Below are 17,546 nucleotides of genomic sequence, written 5' to 3'. Positions count from 1 at the left end.
AGCACTCTTACAACTGAATTTTACACACTTCACAGGCTGTAATGTCTATAAGAATTTCTAATAGAATTTCTTATAGAATTTTTACTGCAGAATTAGGCTAAAACAACTGTGTGCAAGATGGATCCCAAAAATGTTAATTTATGTGCACAAAAAATCAAATAATAGCATCTGCTTATGCATTTTTTTCACTTTGCAGTAGAAAAGGGTATGAATTTTTTTCATATTGTTCATGATGAAATGAGGTTTTCATTCGTTAATTTCAAATCCACGCAAACATTTTTAGTATTAAATCTGATAAAAGTTGTTCACTAATATTTGTGAGAAGATAATGAGAAATATATAAAGCATATATTGTTTTTACAGGAGGAAGATTTAGAAATATTGTATGATACAGCCAAAGTAAGCAGTAAATTAGTCATTGCAGAGAAAGAAAGAGACAACTATAAAGAAAAATTTCTAGAAGAAGAAGGAGCACGTAAATTGTTAGAAGGTTTGTTTTAGATTATGTTATTGATAATTATTAATTTTTTAATTATGAGATCTTTTTGTAATATATTGTTTTATTTGCCCAAGAAAAGTACTTCATTGAAAAAAATTACATATATATTAAAATCTTGCTAATACACTTAACATTTTTAAGTTATGTAATGGGTCATTTCATGGTAAATTAACAAGGCCTACAACCTGACCAACTGGGATTTTCATGAAATTTGGGATGAATTAAATGTTGATAGAGTTATGAGAAAATACTGAGTTTTAGATCTCTTTCATAAACCATTTCATTTTTAGAATCCTTCAAATTTGCTGGAAAAAGGCAAATGATTACTTAAATTTTTATTTCAATGTCAACACCTTTGACCTAGAGTTTCAGAAAAAACATCTTCAATTTTTTAATAAAAGATATATATTTGTCATTATACTATCAAACAGTTGAGAAATTTTGAAATTGGGACTGCTTTGGGATCAGGAGATAAAAAATAAAATATGTATGTTCCATTCCACATCGAGCCGGTGCTGTGATTTAGTGGGTGCTAGTGCTCATCGGAAAGTTAAGCTCCATTCTACATTAGAATCCCACGCAGTGCGGTCGTATGTTTCATTTCGTCCAGATGGACAATTAGTGTTACTCATAGTTACTAGTATTCGGCACTCGAATCTGATCCAAGGCGGTCACATCATACATTATATTACAATTCATTTCATTTACTGTCAAGACAACAATTCATTAAACCATTATTCAACAAGCAACAAGGCGTTGTCTTCATTCATCACCTATGAACATGTACAATCCAACCTCACTCTAAAATATGCCAATGTATGTTTTAGCAAAAAAAATTTTTTTTTATTTTCTTATTAGTTTTATAACATGATTGCAATAAATAATAATTAAGTCAAAATGATGTTAAAAATCATTACAATTTATGCTTAAAAGTGTGTAAATTAGATTGAATATTTGTTGAAAATTCTGTAGATAAAATAACTTTTAAGCAATGGATATCAACTGATTGTTCAAGTTTAGAAACATTAAAGAAAAATACAGAGGATTTTATTGAGACATTTATTGAAAAATTACACTAGTCAACAAAAAATTTAGAACTGATAGGGGAGTAGCTGTTCTATATAGTATTTTATATGCTGAATCTAAATATGTATTCTGAAACAACTCATCATGCAACGTTTTTAAGTTATAACACCTTAAATTTATTTATTCTGTCATTTATAGAACAAACAATACAAATAAGTTAGTACATCTGTAAATTTGTTATTCACATGATCTATATTGTGATGCATGCTGTAGACCTATATTTGGTACATAACAGTCGAATGATGTCATTTCATGTCAAACCAGACATGTCAGTGAGTCAAGTAATGAGTAATTCAACATGATGGAATTTTCTTCAGTATGAGTTCAGCTCTTGGTATGACTTGCTTTGCTGTGTTCTTTAGTTGTGGTACTGGTTTTATCATACACATATTATAAAGATTGTTTTATAAGTTATGCCATAGATTTAGTGAAAGATTTTTATGATGAACAATTTTTGGTATTATTTTATTGAACATCAAGATTTGTTAAATTGTGTGTGTTTTGCACTATATTTTATTGCAATCCATGGTGAAACAATTTTATGAAGTATTTTAAGTAACTAAGTATTTATAAATTAAAATTTAATTAATTGTTTTTATAATTAACGAAGTATTTCTATAATATTTCAGTTTACTTTCATTCGTTAAAACATTTTGAATTTTACAATGAATAAAAATTGGGCTTGTAAAATTCTCCAAATATTTTTTATTACGTTTGCAGAGAACTCACCACGAAAAGTAAAAAAAAACCAGTATCGAATCTGCTAAAAACTGCATACAAGCATTATTTTGACTGTCCCTTGGGAGACCAAGATAAATCCTGGGCTCCACATGTATTATGCATCAAGTGTTACGTTAACTAACTCAATCGTTAAAAAGAAAAAAAGAGCATTTGCCTTTTGGCATACCTGTAATTTGGTGGCAGCCTACTAACCATAATGATGACTGCTATTTTTGTTTAACAAATGTCGCTGGTTTTAATTCAAACAATAAAAACAGTATTGCATACCCAATTGTTCATTCAGCTACGAGACCTGCACTTCATGGTGTTGATTTAGATTACAATCTCTCCAACTTCTTGGAAAGAAATTTCTGATTCCCAGAAGGCTCAACCAATGAATCCTAAATTTCAATAGATATTAATTATATTCCAGAAGAATCAAATACTGATCCTTACCTCATCACACAAGCACAGAACTGAACAACCTAATTTGTGACTTGTATTTTTGGAAATAACATACAGATTTCCTAGGTTCCCTTGTTAAAGAATTGAATTTATATAGTATGTTAACACTGTACACAGTGTGTTGGAATTTGCACTGTGAGTAAACAAACACACTGCCTAGTATTGCCTCACTCGAGTATTTCAGATTTTTCAATGGTGTGTTTTCAGCCTTGTCAATATCTCTATCCCACTAGATTGAACTATTATTTCTGAGTAAGTAAATTGAAATCATACTTGGAAATTACTAATCAGTTAAAAAGTTTCTTATAATGCGACTGTTTTATTAGCTCTGATATTAATATCAAAAAAGAAATACCTTCACATCCAAAATAAAGTTTCATATTTGTTAATTCTGTTTTTCCATTCTGTAGTATCAGACATGTCATCATTTAATGAGATGTATTTGATATTGTACCATTATTGAATAAGCTTTTCTATATTTGGATGTTGGTCTGTTTTATGCAGGATTTAACAAATTTTATGTTTTTTTAAACCATTTCCTCTCGTTATTACATAGTAAACAATTAGACGACCAAAATATTTTGAATTGATAGAAATGATTAATAAAGCAGTTTTGGCCAGTGATTAATCTAAACAGCTTAACTGTAGATTTCGTTGAAAGACTATCAGACTATATATACAGCATTTCACAGTTTTGTGATGAACAGCTGGTTTAGTAGTAATTATGGTTAAAAAAGAATTTCTTTGTGTTATTACAAGTAATTAGACTTGGAATAAATTCCAATAGTTTAAATGTTATTAGATAACCAAGATTCAAAATACTGTTTATATAAAGTTAGTTTAATTAAGATGATTTTAAAATAACTTTAAAAATGAAGTTTGTTACTTAAAATTGTAAAAACAACTTGATTTTATTTCCTGTGTTTCTTTTTTTAGACAAATAGTATATGCTTTATTACCATCTGCATTTTAATCAAACTAGGGAGTGATTTCTTAAAGGATGTACAGTCCTTTCATTAATTTTTAATAGAAATTAAGGTCAATTCATTATCAACATTTAAGTTTAATTCATTGACATTTATTATCAAAACCTTCGTTAGGTTTTAATTAATTATAAAAACAGCAGAGGACTGCAACCATATTTTCAGAAGAAATATGATCTCTTTTTTGATGTTCAGTGTAATTTCCTACTCTAGAAAGATTTCTTATGTAAATACTCACTAGGTTGGATTTCAAAATGAAATCATCAAGAATAAAAATTGTAATAAAAAAAAAACAATTAAAAAATAAATAAAACCCAAGAATTAATAATTAAACCAAAAAATTTGCATTAGCATTGTTTCTCCTTTTTGAGATTAATAAAAAATTGTAAGAACTATGAAATTAAAATTTTGAATAATAGTGGTATAGTGGCTAGTTGAAAATTAGAGATGGTGGTTAAAATTTTGTAGGAATTAATAAATGGAAAGTACAATTAAGACTATAGCATAATTCCCTAAAGATTTCCCCTATAAAATAAAAGTTAGGACAGAAGGTATGCCATTATAATCAGTAAATAAGCAGATTACTTTACATTTGAAACTTAATTTTACAAACAATCTATGAGAAATAATTAATAATGCCTTTTTATGTTTTAGATCATGTTGAAATGACTAGGCAAGAAGTAAAATCTTTAAAAGAAAATTATGAAGCTGCAGAAAAAGAGAAAATAGAAGCATTAACAAAACTTCAAGTACTATCAAATTACTTCAAAGAAAAAGAAACCCAGTTACAGAAGTTAGTATTAATTGTCATATATAATTTTTTTCCTAATTTATTTTTAAATTTTACTCAAATTTCTTTTATAATACAGAAATCATATTGGTTATAATTATGTATTTAAGGAACTATAATTTTTAGTATATTTAAAGGTTAGAAGTGGAAGCTTATAAATTAATAGAAGGGAAATAATAGTATCATGTTCAGGCCACATTTTAGCTAGTTAGAAATAATCTAAAAAGTAATAAATTCATGCTATTAAAGAAGTAGGTTGGGTAAGGTATCTTTTACTCTTTTATTAAATTTCATTAATATTTTTTAAAAGACAAAAGAATTTTTTTGCAAAAAAAATTTTTTTAATTCTAATGTAAGAAAGAAAGGAATGGTTGGGTGTAAGGCATTAATAATAAAAGATGGTTTTGGGAGATTTCATTGGTTACGCAAAGAACTTAATTTTTGCTTTTATATTCAAGAATGTCAGAAGAAAATTCTGAAAATCATCATAATATTGCAAATGCTTTGCATGCTTTTCTGTTCATGTGTTATCCACAGTTAGCTTTCTAAATAAATGGAATTATTAACTATCTATATTCTGGTCACATTCCAGCTAATGCTGGGTCTGAGTATTAAAAAGTTCTCTCCATCTTCTTCAAACTTCCCATCAATTGTCGACCTGCTGCCATCTGTATCCCCTCTTTTCTCTATACTGCCTCTAGTTCCCTCCTTCACCTCTAGGATGTCCCCTTGGTCTCCTCTAGTCCCTCCATTTTCTTTGTCAACCTCTCCTCACCCATTCTTTTAACATGTTCATACCATTACATCTTTCAACTCTGTCCCTCAGGCTCTTCATATTTAGTTCCTTTCTTATATCTACATTCTTATCCTATCCCTTCTTGTTTTGGCTTTTGTTTCTCTGAGGAACTTCATCTCTCCTGCTTGTAGTCTATTTCAATCCCTTTTTTGTCATCTTCCATGACTCTGCACTACGTAATGCATAGGCATGTATTGACTCATTCATAACGTTCTTAGCTTTTTCTGGTACCTTCTTATCACATACCATATGTTTTACCACCTATATAAATTTCCCCCTTTTTGAATCCTTTTTGATATTTCATCATGTATCCTACCATCCTTGGAGATCTCATTTCCCAAGTAGGTAAATCCTAACCAATCTCAAGGGTTCACCATTCAATTCAGTATTTCTTTCTATATTCCTATCTTTTCCAAAAACCATTACTTCACTCTTAACTTATTTTAAATCCATATTTTTCCATGGTACTAGACTATTGCATCCAACTGGGTCTACATCGTCTGCTGTTTCACCCCATAAGATGATTTCATTGGCAAATATAATTTTTTTTGTCCTTGTCTTACTATCTCACCTGGTGGTTCATTCCCTCCATAACTATATTAAAAAATTCCGGGGATAAGATGCTTCCCTGTTTCAGTCCATTTCTCACCATTCTGTATTTCCACTCCGTGTTACTCTGCATCAGTAGCCTCTGTACATTTCTTTAATAACATCAGTGTTTTTTCTACAGCTATTCTTCTCAGTTCTTGCCATAATCCTTACCTGTTGTCAATCATCACTACAACCTCATTCTTTCCTTTTTTCTCAATGACCCATCTAAAACAGTTTTCCTCATCCTCTGAGATCCTTTTCCCCTTGCTCTTTTCACTTTTTCTTACTCAGTCCTAAAAATATCACTCTTATCTCTTTCATCATTTCAATTAGCTCTTCAATTTTGCAGATGCAAGATATAGAATTCTGGCCTACCAAATCATAAGCTACACCTCAGAAAAATGATACTTTGAAAAGTGAAGTTTTGTGTTTCTAAAGCCATCTTATTTCAGTGATCATTATCAAATGTTAATATTCTGAAAATTTTAAGTTTATAAAAGCATTTTAAAAAACTTTTCTAATTATACGTTCCTTAACTTAAATTCATGTTCTGCTGATACATATTATTAGAAAAGTAGACAAAATTATTTATTTTTATTTTAATAATTCTACCATTTGCATATCCACAAATTATTATTTTTTTTTTTAATTACAGCGAACTTGGTCTGCAAGAATCAATGTGGTTGCAAAAACAAAGTGATGATCATACTATTTACGAACAGATGAAATCATTAAGAGAAGAAAATGAGAAATTTAAGTGAGTAATTATATTTATTTTAAATTATGGTTTTTAAGAACTTTTAGATTTTTTCCACGGCTTATGTTTAATTTTAATTTACTTTCTTTTTTTTTAAATAATAGTTAAATAATAAAAAAGTACTAACTGTCAAAGCCCAGTAGCAAACTGGTGATTTGGTAAATTGAGCTTGTTTATGTGAATCTCTGATGATGTTAGAATAAATAGATGTGAAGTATTTTCTGCATGACATCTTTTGGTACTTTCTGGGCATTTCTAATTTAAATTTATTATTCATTGTTGATTGTTATTTCCATCGGTGCTTTGTATTAATTAATTATTTCACTTAATAACATAGCAGTAAAAATCGAAATTGTTAAACTCCATCTGGTTGGATTGTTTCTCAGTTGATTAGCCTCCTTTAAACAAGAATTTATTTAATTTTTACAAAAATTTTGCAGTTTTTTCATACCAGATGGTTTAGAACTCTTTAAACTACTTGCTCTTCTTTCTGAAAAACACTGTTGCCATTTCCTCTCATCAGTTGCCCAGTTATCATGGAAGTCATGCATAGCTGGAAGTCAGTTAATTAGCTCTTCTCTAAATTGTGTATGAACATCTTTTATATCAGTCTTTGATTCATTTAATGATCAAATTGCAATAAGACATCATCAGAATGTACATGCAAGTCATCAAATGTAATGAACATCAGATTCATGTTCCGATATTTCAAATATTTTCCAAGTCGAGGCAGAAAAATTTAGAATCTTTTCAATTGACATCAATAATAGGAAAAAAATTTACATAATTCAGTAAAATAAAATAGTAGCCAAAACTAGTACTTGTTACTGAATATACATAAAAATTAGTTATTAAATTGGATTAATTTTTGTTACGATTTTAAATACATTTATTTATGATGTAAAAATTTAAAATAAGTTCTTAAGAAGGTGATTAATATAAATCATAAAATTATTATAAAAAAATGACAATAAAGAATTATTCGTTTGATAAACAGAGCGTTTCACAAACTGTGTAATTTTTATAAAACTACACATATTTGCAACACAAGAGAGACAAAGATTGGAACACACATGCAAGTAAACTGAAGGTCACTTTTTGAATGAAGCATACTGACCATGAATTTATAGAAAAAACCAATTCACAGAACTATAGCTCTTGAGTCTTCAAGCAGCCTCTACAATTTTAACATCACATACATCTGTAACATAGTAACAACTTTATTGATTTTTTCTCAAATTGCCTTTTTTTTAATGATTTATAAGATTTCACGATGAAGGCACTATTTTTCTCAAAATTAGTTTTCACTCTCATTGATTTGGTTAAATTTTTATATGTTATTTATATTGGGCTCAATGCTAGATGAAAATTAGTTGTAATTTTAGTTCCATATTATCCATTCAAAAAATTGCAATTTTTTGTATAAAAAAAAAATTATTTTTAAAGTCTCTGTTTTATGAGTATTTTAATAACAGATATATACTGATATAAAATAAATGTTTAGTTCCCTTTGTAAATTATTTTTAAAAATGTCTTTTATTGTATGGATCAAGAAGTATTCATATTCACTTTTCCATGTATCTTATTGTTTCTTTTTAAAGACTCAGATTTTTTATCATTAGCCACTCATAAATGTTAACAGCATCCATTGAAAATATCTGCCAGTTTATTGCATGGCAGTGATTATTCTGAAGTCCAGAATAAATCAGTGTCTTCGACCACTGGCATTCTGTCCTCACTTAACCCAATTTCCATGATATTTCATTCAATTTTCATTATGTTACTCCTTAAACGTCCCAGATATAGGAGAACCTTAAAGTTGTAAGGATTGTAATTCAGTATCATACTGAGAAGGCAAGAACATTACTGTTATTTGTGATGGTGAAATTTAATATGTTCGCATTAGGTAGCAAATATGTATATAACTGGGACATAAACACAACTTGGTTGTTCAGTGAGTAATGTTTGTTCCAAAACTGCTTTCTCAAAACATAATGTCAGCCTTGGTGTTAAGTTTTCTGTTCAGATTGAAAATGTATTAACATTAACATAAATATACTAACATCTTTTTAGTTTACGTCTAAGGGGTTCATATAATTATATAATTTGGGAAATTATTACATTATTTGTTTTTTATGGGTAAAAAAAAAACTTCATGAAACAGTAGAGCAGAAATGGATTAGATGTCACAAGAATCAGAAATGTGTGTTAGTGTAAAATGTAATGGCTGATCATTCATATTTGACAGGCTACTTATGGCAAAATCAATCTCATCTACAATGGCAATAATGTTTCTTACAAGTTATGTTGATATTTTAATGCAAAGAATGACTTATCAATTCTAATCATATGTGGAAATTTGAAAATCTTTGTCAATTATTCCAAACAAGTATCCTGATAAACTACCATGCAGAATAACTTTCAACCATAACAATTTACAATGCACAAAAATCACTGCATTTTTTAAATTGTACTGGTACAAAAATATGATTCACTATACTGTTATAATCTCTTCCTACTACTGAGTAGTTAAAGAAACATACAGGAATCCATTTGGCCAACAGTAAAAACATGAAGAAACAATCAAAACATTTTTATGGGCAAATTTTTGTGTTTTACAAATACAGAATCCCAAATGAGTTGTAAATTGAAAACAAATTCTACTTCTTGATCATCTCTTAAGTAATTTACACACACACACACACACACACACACACACTTATAGATTCATTCATCTTAGTATATATATATATATATATATATATATATATATATATATATATAAAGAAAATAGCATTCAGGGTTACGTCTATGGATATAGTACACTTAATATTGTAGTGTCCTAATACAAAAATTTACTTGGTGTGACTTGCATAATAGAATTCAAATATCTATTAAAATATTCAATAGACTTTTGTACAGATAAGCTTTTGTTATGAAAAATTTTTCTGATTTTTTTCTTTTCAACATTTTTCAGTAAATTATTTATATGTGAATTGTACAATTTTGCATCATTCTATAGAGGAATGCTGATTATTATTCTTCACTTATCAAATAATTGTTTTTGAATAGGAAATGTGAGGGTAAATTTTATTGACTTTTTGTCAATGTGGAAAATGTTCAGATTAGTGCAGTACACAGATATTCCAGTTCTCAGATTAGCCTTAAAATTTTTTATGCTCTGTAAAGACTTGTCTTTTTATTCCCAATTATAAAATTATATTTAATTATTTGTCAATTGACAGTTTGTGCTTTTTGTAATTTCAGAATAAAACTGAATAATAATATTAATTTGTTTATTTTAAATTATGTTTTTGTTTTTTTTTAATTCAATTGTGTAAATGTTTTTTTTTTTTAAAAAAACAGGTTCTTTCTGATTCTCTGCTTTACAAAAATTCAGTAACTTTTTTATTTTTTATTTTAATAAATATAGAGTTGAACCTCAAAACACTGCTCTTTGTGTTACTAAGAAGAAAAAGAAAAAAGTTCAAGGAAAGAAAATCAATGGTGTTCAACAGATTCAAGGGTATAAATAAAAATCCGGAAAAATAAAACAAATCCCTCCAGCTTTGTAGTGTTTATAACTTTTTACATTTTTTTATCATTTATTTATCACATAAGTGTTTTGTAGTATTCAATAATTACTTTTAGCAGTTATTTGGTAAGAAAATCACGTACATATAATTTGTATATACCCCTTCATAAATTTTTACCTATCATTTAAATTACTTCTTTTGTTAGTATTTTCTTGGATTATTAGTAAATGTTCACGTGTGTGTTTTGTGGTTAATATACGTTTCTGCTAATTTTAATATAACGTATAGAAAAAAGTTTCATTTATAATATCTCTGCTTCTAACTTAAGTTCTATAGCTTGTATTTCTCTTTTACTTTACTCTGCCTCCTAATTTTGTGGTTATTTATTTATTTTTAAAATAAATAACCACATTTTTAAAATAAGTAACCATGGATTACCCTTTTAATGCTTTTACCAATCTCATAATTTTAATTACTCATTTGTTCCTTCTAAAAAGTAACTTAACCTCTATCTAAAATTTACTTTATAACTTTCAATAACTTTGCTATTTATGATACTAAAAGGTAGATAGTGTATTTTTTCAATAATTTACAGGATCGGAAAAGTCTACACTTGTAGAAGTATTTTTTTACTTTAAAATATTGTAACAAAATATTTTCCAAGAAGACACTTATGAAACTTTCAAGTAGTTCTTAGATATTTGAAAATAGAAATATATACTTAATAAGTTTGCGTTATACAATTTTATCTTTAAATTGTGATTTTTAAGAAATTTTAATCTTTTATTAAAAAAAAAGTTTGATTGTTCATTTTGTTGTTACTGCAGTAAAAAATATATATATATATATATATATATATATATATATATATTTTAGATCAACTATTTGTAAAATTTATAAATTGTTGTCACTTGCATATAGACAAGTGCAAAATTACTGTGCAGTTTGCTTGAGTTTTATAAGCTTCCATTTCATAGTTATATCATCCAGTAGTTCATTTGGTTTTTTATTTGTCATATTTGCTGTACAGTATTTTTTTTTTTTTTTTTTTTATTGACAGATAATTATTTTAGTAAGTTTATTGAGTTAATTCACTAACCATTATATATTATAATAAATAGATAGTAAAGTAAACTTTTATGTAAAAAGAATTTATTGTTGGGTTTAATTTTTTTGTCATTTTTTCGTTACGTAAGTCATGGTTGCGTTTTCATTTGATTGTAGTTAATGATAATATTATATTGAGTTATTGTATTACTAGTGTTATCCCTTTCAAACATTTTCCAACTTGAGGTTCATGGTATTTTATTTAGTGTTTTAATCCCAATTTTATCTTATTCCTCCTTAAATATTTTCTTCTATAAGTGTATATATATATTAGATATTTTTATCACAAAATTTATTATTTACTTTTTGCAGTAAATGCTTTATTATTAAGGTTTTTACAGTATCCTTGTAGTTTTTGAGCGGTTCAGAAATGCTTGTTATTGAAGAATACAAAATAAATCATTTTAAATTTTATTTAAAACAATTCTGAAAATATTGCTCATAATAAAAATTTAATTGTAGAATGATATGCCAACAGTCTTAGTTGAAATGCTTGCCTGATAACAGTTTTACCTTGGCAAATTTGTATCCAAAACTGTTAATCAAAGTTAAAGAAAATCAGTAGTATAAAGGATCATTTGCACTAACAGTTTGAGTTTCAAGCAAGCATTATTTAAATATACAGAGTTTCTGCTTTTTCAAAAATTATTCAAATCAACATATTAAAAAGTTATTGCTAAAATAACTGCATTTAATAAATATAAGTATGTGTAAATATTAATTGTTCTTTGTTATATATATTATATGTAATATAATATATGTATTATTCTAATGTACAATTCTATATGTATGTTATTCTTTATACATATATATGTTGTTGCCGAAATGCTTCGACGGCACGTAATTCATAACCTTGCGGTGGCCCCATTTTCAGGGCCTTTTTTTTAGCGTTAGCTCTGAGAAGAGCTGTTGTTTCCGAAAGCTGGTCTCCAGTGAAGTCGGGGAGTTGCGGCTCGTCCATTGAAATCTGCCGAGCTTTCCCTCAGCGACAGGTGGGTCCCCACTACAGCGTGGCAGTGGTGGCCTCCAGTGCCCCACAGTATCAGGTTGGCGTCAGTCGTCTTTCACCGGCACGGCCGAGGCGGTTCTCCCTGAGCGATCCCACACTGGGCCAGCTCTCTCAGCGGGCCGGCCAGGCTGACTGAAGCCCAGCGAGCTGGAGCAGGAATGTAGTGTCTGCATCCAGCAGCTCCCTCGATGGGCCGGCTAGGCCTGATGCCCTGGCGGAGATGTTGGCATCCACCGGGAGGTCCCACGTTGAGCCGGCCAGGAGACTTCTTCTTTCTCTTCAGGTGGTGGTTGACGATCTCATGCATGCTCTTTTATAGGAGCCTGAGAGTGGTGGGGCTGCAGCGCCGCTATGGTGGGACAGTAGTTGTACTGGTTTAGTTCCCATACTGTACACCATCGCACCCCTTTAAAAATCAAAATTAAAAAACCTGAAAGTTATTTTTATTTATTTATATGAAGAGTACTTGCAAGCCCAGATCTACTGAATATCTAATTAATTATAGTCTGAAATGGGAAATCTTTGTAATCATTGTTCAAAATTTTTTTACCTTTCTACACCCCTTTCAGGGGATAAATTTTAAAAAATTAGACATTCACACGAAAATTACACAGACCAAAAATCAAGTTGATATCTGTGTTTTACTGCAAAATTAAAAAATAGTAAATTTTCGTTATTACTCCATTTTAACCCTTTAAACTTGGAACTTCAAAAAATCCTTTCTTAGTGTACATACACCATAAGAAAGTGTGTACAAATTTTCATCAATTTTTCTAAAGTAGTTTTTGCTGGGCATTGATTACGAATGACTCACAATTGTTTTCATTTATGTAGAGAGGGAGAGAGAGATTTTAATCGAATTATTTATGTTTTATAATAAATTTTTTGAGCATAATTACTTTTAATAATATTTATTTAAAGATTTTCTCTTACTAGGACTATTACTTTTTTTATTAGAAAAGATAAAGTATTTGATTCCATTAAATTTTTTAGAATACTGGATAAAGGTTAAATTCAACATATTACACAACATTAAAATTTGTTCTTAGTTTAAAAAGTGCAAAATGCTTTTGCATTTTAGTTGCATATTCATGCGTTTCAATTATTGAGTATATAAACTATAATTGACCTTTAATTTCTCTGTTATATTTTTTGTGTGAACTAAAGTAGAAAATAATTCACCACTTCATCACACCAAGTTGTAATATTATTCATGTGGAGTTTTTCTTTTGTTACATAATTGCCATATATTATTTAAAATAATGTCTTTACTTCCAGTTATTAGGTCAGTGAACACTTTGTGCTTTTCTGTTGTGAATATTATTTATTATTTAATAGGGTTAACATAACTTTTTTATTTACCAAGACAGTTATATTTCTAAATTAACTTTTTATTTTTATCTTTTTAGTATTCTGCTTACTAATTATTTTATTTTATTCATCAGATGTAAGATTTTTACTTGTTTTTATAAGCTTTAGTCCCTTTGAAAATTCCATCAAACATTTATATTGATTTGAAATGTTCAGTCAATTTTAATTTATTTAAGTATGATTTTAGATTGCAGAATGAATCTCTCAAGAAAGAAATCTGTGAATCGGAGTCTGCATTTAAAATTCAAATAGCAAATACTGAACAGAAAGCTCATGATAATTGGGTATGTTTATTATCTTTTATAGTATTACAGAGATTTTAGTAAAGCCTGCATTACATTAAGTAATAGTATCCCTTAATTTATTGTTTGGTGATTTCCTCATTATTTTCAGTAGAAAATTCATTGCAACTTACTGATTATTAAAAATTTTGCAAGTTACTAAAGTTAATATACGGAGTGTTTCACGAAGAAGTGAAGAACCTTTCAGAACATGTTCTACTGGTGAAATTGATGAAAAAGGTTCATATAAACAGGTCTGAAAACAGTTTGTTTTTAAGTTACAACTAGCAAAAGATTTCTTCACCCGGATTTCAGCTATTCTAATAAAAACAAACCATACTGTAATCTTGGGATTCAAATTAAGGAGTAAAGTTGGTGTTTTCTTTTAATTTGCTATAAAATAGGATAAAACAGGTCCCAGAACTGTACCTCCAACAGTTTTTAAGATACCCAATGTAAAATACAAAATTTGGTGTCAAAAAAACAAGTTTTTTTTAGGTTTGTAGTGTAATAGCTTTTGTTAAATGACTAATAAATGCAGAAGATCTATTAAAAAAAACTTATAGAGAATTTAATTCTGAGAAATTAATGTAAATACAACCAATAAAAAGTAAATAAAAAATTTTAAAAATCGATTGTTTATTGAAGCAAAACAGACAAAAAATAGGCAGAAAATCGTACCATTCTTTCTGTACTTAATAAACTTTTTTTTTAAACATTCTTTGGTGTAACAGCATTTATGAATGAAAGGGACATTTTCAATGTATTTGTTTTCTGTTGTACTCCAAGTTAATTGTCATGTTAATGATGAGCATCGTGTGATTCTGCAAAGCCCAGGCACTAGTACAAGGTGAATTTTTCACGTTGCACTGGTTTGTAAAAAAAACATTCCGGTGCATCCTACGTAAAGAAAATCTTTATCCTTTCTGCCTGCATAAGGTTCAAAATTTGCAATCAACAGATTACCTCCAGTGGTTAAATTTCTTATTCCTTATGGGAGATGCATACATTCGTTTCTTGAAAAATAATTTTCCGGGTTTTTTGGAGAATGTAGCTTTACAAACTAGACTGCAAATGATTTTCCAGCATGATGGTGCAATGCCACATTTTTCTTTAGCAGCTAGAAATCACTTGAATTATAATTTCTTAAACTAGATTGGACATGGACCAATTAATTGGCTACAACGATTACCTGACTTAATGCCACTAGATAACTTCATTTGGGGCCATATGAAAACAATACTATACCAAGAAAAAGTTAATACTAAAAAAGATTTACTCATTAAAATACGAAATGCTATTCAATTTATACAAAACGATTCTGAGATGATACGGAAAGCTACTAGAAATATTTTACATCATGTAGAGTGCTATGTACATTATGAAGTACGGAATTTTGATCAGTTACTTTTGATCAGTTAATTTTGATCAGTTAACAGGTTTGTTATTCTATTATCATTTATAATTTTATTTTTTTTGCTTTTCTATATTAAAAATGTTTATTAGGTTCAGAAAGAATAATATGATTTTCTGTGTATTTTTCATCTGTTTTGCTTCTTTAAAAAACCGAATTTTTAAAAGTTTTTATTTTTTATTGGCTGTATTTACAATAATTTTCTCAGAATTAAATTCTCTTCAAGTTTTGTTACTAAATCTTCCAATTTATTAGCCATTTAACAAAGCTATTGTACTACAAACCTAAAGAAAACTTGTTTTTCATCACTGAATTTTGTGTTTTACATCGGATATCTTAAAAATGAGTACTGCGCAGCTGAAAGCAATGGAAAACTACAGCTGCTTTTTTCCAAGAAAATGTGGCTCTCTGCATTTTCACATATCAATAATGGAGGCGCCTTCCTTGGTAAAATATTCCGGAGGTAAAATAGTCCCCCGTTCGGATCTCCGGGTGGGGACTACTAAGGAAGGGGTCACCAGAAAAGTAAAAAATAACATTCTACGAGTCGGAGCGTGGAATGTTAGAAGCTTAAAAAAGGTTGGTAGGCTAGAGAATTTAAAAAGGGAAATGGATAGGGTAAACGTGGATATAGTAGGAATTAGTGAGGTTCGGTGGGAAGAGGAAGGCGACTTTTGGTCGGGTGACTTTAGAGTAATTAACTCAGCGTCAAATAATGGGCAGGCAGGAGTAGGTTTCGTGATGAACAAGAAAATAGGGAGGAGAGTGGAGTATTTCAAGACGCATAGCGATAGAGTCATTGTAATAAGGATAAATTCAAAACCTAAACCGACAACGATTGTTAACGTCTATATGCCTACAAGCGCCCATGATGATGATGAGGTAGAATGTGTATACGAAGAGATTGATGAAGCAATTAAACACGTAAAAGGAGATGAAAATTTAATAATAGTTGGAGATTGGAATGCAAGCATTGGAAAAGGCAAGGAAGGAAATATAGTGGGTGAATACGGGCTGGGCAAAAGGAATGAAAGAGGAGACCGACTTATAGAGTTTTGCACGAAGTATAATTTAGTAATTGCCAACACCCAATTTAAAAATCATAATAGAAGAATATACACTTGGAAAAAGCCAGGCGATACTGGAAGGTATCAGATAGATTATATCATGGTTAAGCAAAGATTTAGAAATCAACTAGTGGACTGCAAAACTTACCCTGGAGCAGACATTGATAGCGACCATAATTTGGTGATAATGAAATGTAGATTGGGGTTTAAAAACCTGAAGAAAAGGTGTCAGATGAATCGGTGGAATTTAGAGAAGCTTGAGGAAGAGGAGGTAAAGAAGATTTTTGAGGAGGACATCGCTAAAGGTCTGAGTAAAAAAGATAAGATAGAAAATGTAGAAGAAGAATGGGAGAATGTTAAAAAGGAAATTCTTAAATCAGCAGAAGCGAACTTAGGCGGAATAAAGAGAACTGGTAGAAAACCTTGGGTTTCAGACGATATATTGCAGCTGATGGATGAACGTAGAAAATATAAGAATGCTAGTGATGAAGAAAGTAAAAGAAACTATCGGCAATTAAGAAATGCTATAAACAGGAAGTGCAAACTGGCGAAAGAAGAGTGGATTAAAGAAAAGTGTTCAGAAGTGGAAAGAGAAATGAACATTGGTAAAATAGACGGAGCATACAGGAAAGTTAAGGAAAATTTTGGGGTACATAAATTAAAATCTAATAATGTGTTAAACAAAGATGGTACACCTATATATAATACGAAAGGTAAAGTCGATAGATGGGTGGAATATATTGAAGAGTTATACGGAGGAAATGAATTAGAAAATGGTTTTATAGAGGAAGAAGAGGAAGTTGAGGAGGATGAAATGGGAGAAACAATACTGAGATCTGAATTTAAGAGAGCATTAAAAGATTTAAATGGCAGAAAGGCTCCTGGAATAGACGGAATACCTGTAGAATTACTGCGCAGTGCAGGGGAGGAGGCGATTGATAGATTATACAAACTGGTGTGTAATATTTATGAAAAAGGGGAATTTCCGTCAGACTTCAAAAAAAGTGTTATAGTAATGATACCAAAGAAATCAGGGGCAGATAAATGTGAAGAATACAGAACAATTAGTTTAAC

General features: G+C 29.3%; 1 protein-coding gene across 1 annotated transcript in view; it reads left to right on the top strand.

Annotated features, from left to right (window-relative positions):
* Window positions 1-17,546, top strand: part of Tango1 (transport and golgi organization 1) — a 95,648-nt gene that overhangs the window by 62,346 nt on the left and 15,756 nt on the right. Inside the window, exons 11-14 of the mRNA XM_075369506.1 lie at window positions 364-490; window positions 4,408-4,546; window positions 6,586-6,687; window positions 13,898-13,994. Of these exons, the coding sequence (XP_075225621.1) occupies window positions 364-490; window positions 4,408-4,546; window positions 6,586-6,687; window positions 13,898-13,994 (465 nt within the window). The remainder of the gene's footprint in view (window positions 1-363; window positions 491-4,407; window positions 4,547-6,585; window positions 6,688-13,897; window positions 13,995-17,546) is intronic.

This window comes from Lycorma delicatula, chromosome 6 (assembly GCF_047948215.1).
Source record: "Lycorma delicatula isolate Av1 chromosome 6, ASM4794821v1, whole genome shotgun sequence".
Lineage (NCBI taxonomy): Eukaryota > Metazoa > Arthropoda > Insecta > Hemiptera > Fulgoridae > Lycorma > Lycorma delicatula.
Note: the sequence above shows the minus strand (reverse complement) of the source record. Positions and strands in the feature narration are given on the sequence as shown.